The following is a 2,477-nucleotide window of genomic DNA, read 5'->3' on the forward strand; positions in this document are numbered from 1 at the left end:
ACATTCACAGTCATGAATGACCGCTTTACTTATTGTCCCATCAGTACCTCGACATACTTCGGATGCAAGGGCCTTTTCATCATTGCTTGCAGCTTTAATTTAATTTAAACTTTCCTGTAAATATTAATAGGTGTTATGTTAATTTTTTCCCACATTCTAGCCTGTAAATATTTGTAAAAATTAAATGCCTGTTGCTCTCTGAAATGTGTACTCTTATTATCACACTATTATCACTGTATCAGTGACATAAAATGGTCTCACAACAACACTAATATTGTTTTTCGCAATTATCTCTGTGGCAATATATGTTCCAGCAATAGTAGTTATCCTGACAAGCCCACCTAAAAGATGTAAAAGCATTGCCTGAAACTTCTCCTAGTACTTTGAAAAATCTTGTTTGCAAGTCACCAGTACAGAGAAACAGCTGCAAACCAGTGGGGGCTCCTTGCTTGCATAAATGTGATTCTTCTATACAGCTCTTATCATTACATTTATATTTATTTATTGCAACAAAACGAGATATGGGACAAGAACGTGTTGGAAATGATTGAACTGTTAGAGGAGAGACCGAAATCCATTAAGAAAACTCAGCAAATGCAGAAGTACCTGTCATCCAGTCTGTCACTCGTGAGATACACTTGAAGTTTGATTTCAAAAGAATTGTGTAAAATTGGGCGTATTGTCCTACGGAGTCAACACTTGGAAAATGAGCCCATGAAAACATTGTGTTCTTGTTGCAACTAATTTGAATTGTTTGTGCTTTCTTGACATGATGTAACTCTCCACAGTGTTACAACATTGTTTGGTGCTCAGTTTGGGACTGGCTGGCCACACCTGCAGCAGGGCGAAAGGGATGATGGGATGGAGTGGAACAAAGTGATAAATCCTCTGTAGAAAGAGAGGTTTGGGCATAACGCTGCCAGAGCTCAGCAGCCTCTCAGCTCTTTTCTCTGATGATGGAGACAGAGGAAGGAAGTGAACTCTGCTTTCCACAACTCCTCAACTCTTCCTGCAGGAAGCCAAAGCGTCCACAAACTGAGGCTGTGCTTATTTTCAGTCTGCTGTCCTTCATCTCTGTTTTCACTGTGACTCTCAACCTGCTGGTCATCATCTCCATCTCACACTTCAAGTAGTGACATATCTGAATCCATTTATGAAAGTGATAGATGTACAGATATTTATGGTTCATGCATAAGCAGATAGGAAAATGTCAGATTGTGGTATGTGCTTATCTATATTTTTCATATTGCTGTTATAGTTTATTAATGTATTATAGCTGCTAAATACTACAATAGAATTGCAATTCATAGTACAGCAACTAACAATAATACATGATGCTCCTCTTTCAGGCAGCTTCACAGCTCCACCAACCTCCTCCTCCTCTCTCTGGCTGTCTCAGATTTCTTTGTCGGCCTGAACATGATCTTTACAATGTTCATCACTGATGGCTGCTGGTTATTTGGTGACATCATGTGCGTCCTGCATCTGTATCTATCGTACATTATCACATCTGCATCAGTAGGAAACATGGTGCTCATCTCAGTTGACCGATATGTAGCCATTTGTGACCCTCTGCATTACTCTGCCAGAGTCACTGTGAGAAGAGTTACAATCTGCATTTGTCTTTGTTGGGTTTGTTCTGTTTTCTACAACAGTCTCATCATGAAGGATAACTTGAAACAACCAGGCAGGTATAATTCCTGCTCGGGAGAGTGTGTGACTGTCATTCACTACATAGCAGGAGTTGTTGACCTTATTTTGACTTTTCTGGGTCCTGTCACTGTCATCATAGTTCTGTATATGAGAGTATTTGTGGTGGCTGTGTCTCAGGCTCGTGCCATGCGCTCTCATGTTGCAGCTGTAACTCTTCAAGTTTCAGTGAAAGTAACTGCTAAGAAATCTGAGATGAAAGCAGCCAGGACTCTCGGTGTGGTTGTAGTTATGTTTCTGATATGTCTTTGCCCATATTTTTGCTCCATTCTTGCAGGCCAGAACAGCTTGTTGGGCCTCAGTTCTTTATCCTTGGAGGCCTGGCTGTTCTATATTAACTCCTGTCTAAACCCAGTGATCTATGCTTTTTGCTACCCCTGGTTTCAAAAATCTATTAAGCTCATTGTAACACTAAAGATACTTCAGCCTGACTCCTGTGATGCTAACATATTATAGTAGGAGAGGGTTCAGTCATTCCGAGATTTTTTTCCTGTGAGAAACGAATGAACTATTTATTGATGCTACTGAAACTTAAGTTGGGACAAATGTAAAACAAGCAGTTTGCCTTTTATGAAAATGTGTGTAAAAGAAATCTACATGTCCTCCTCTTAATTTTTTTGTCATTCGATGTTAGAAAATCTGAGATGAAAGCAGCCAGGACTCTCGGTGTGGTTGTAGTTATGTTTTTGATATGTCTTTGTCCATATTTTTGTTCCTCCCTTCTAGGACAGAGCAACTCTTTTGGTGTTACCTCTGTGCCCATAGAG

The 2,477-nt window shown here is 40.0% G+C and overlaps 1 protein-coding gene across 1 annotated transcript; it reads left to right on the top strand.

The window, feature by feature from the left end:
* Window positions 1–956: 956 nt before the first annotated feature.
* On the top strand, window positions 957–2,166 carry LOC121939343 (trace amine-associated receptor 13c-like). Its single transcript, XM_042482381.1, has 2 exons — window positions 957–1,129; window positions 1,350–2,166. The coding sequence occupies exons 1-2, from the start codon at window positions 957–959 to the stop codon at window positions 2,164–2,166; spliced, it is 990 nt and encodes a 329-aa protein (XP_042338315.1).
* The last annotated feature ends 311 nt before the right edge of the window (window positions 2,167–2,477 follow it).

This window comes from Plectropomus leopardus, unplaced genomic scaffold (genome assembly GCF_008729295.1).
Source record: "Plectropomus leopardus isolate mb unplaced genomic scaffold, YSFRI_Pleo_2.0 unplaced_scaffold4579, whole genome shotgun sequence".
Taxonomy (NCBI): domain Eukaryota; kingdom Metazoa; phylum Chordata; class Actinopteri; order Perciformes; family Serranidae; genus Plectropomus; species Plectropomus leopardus.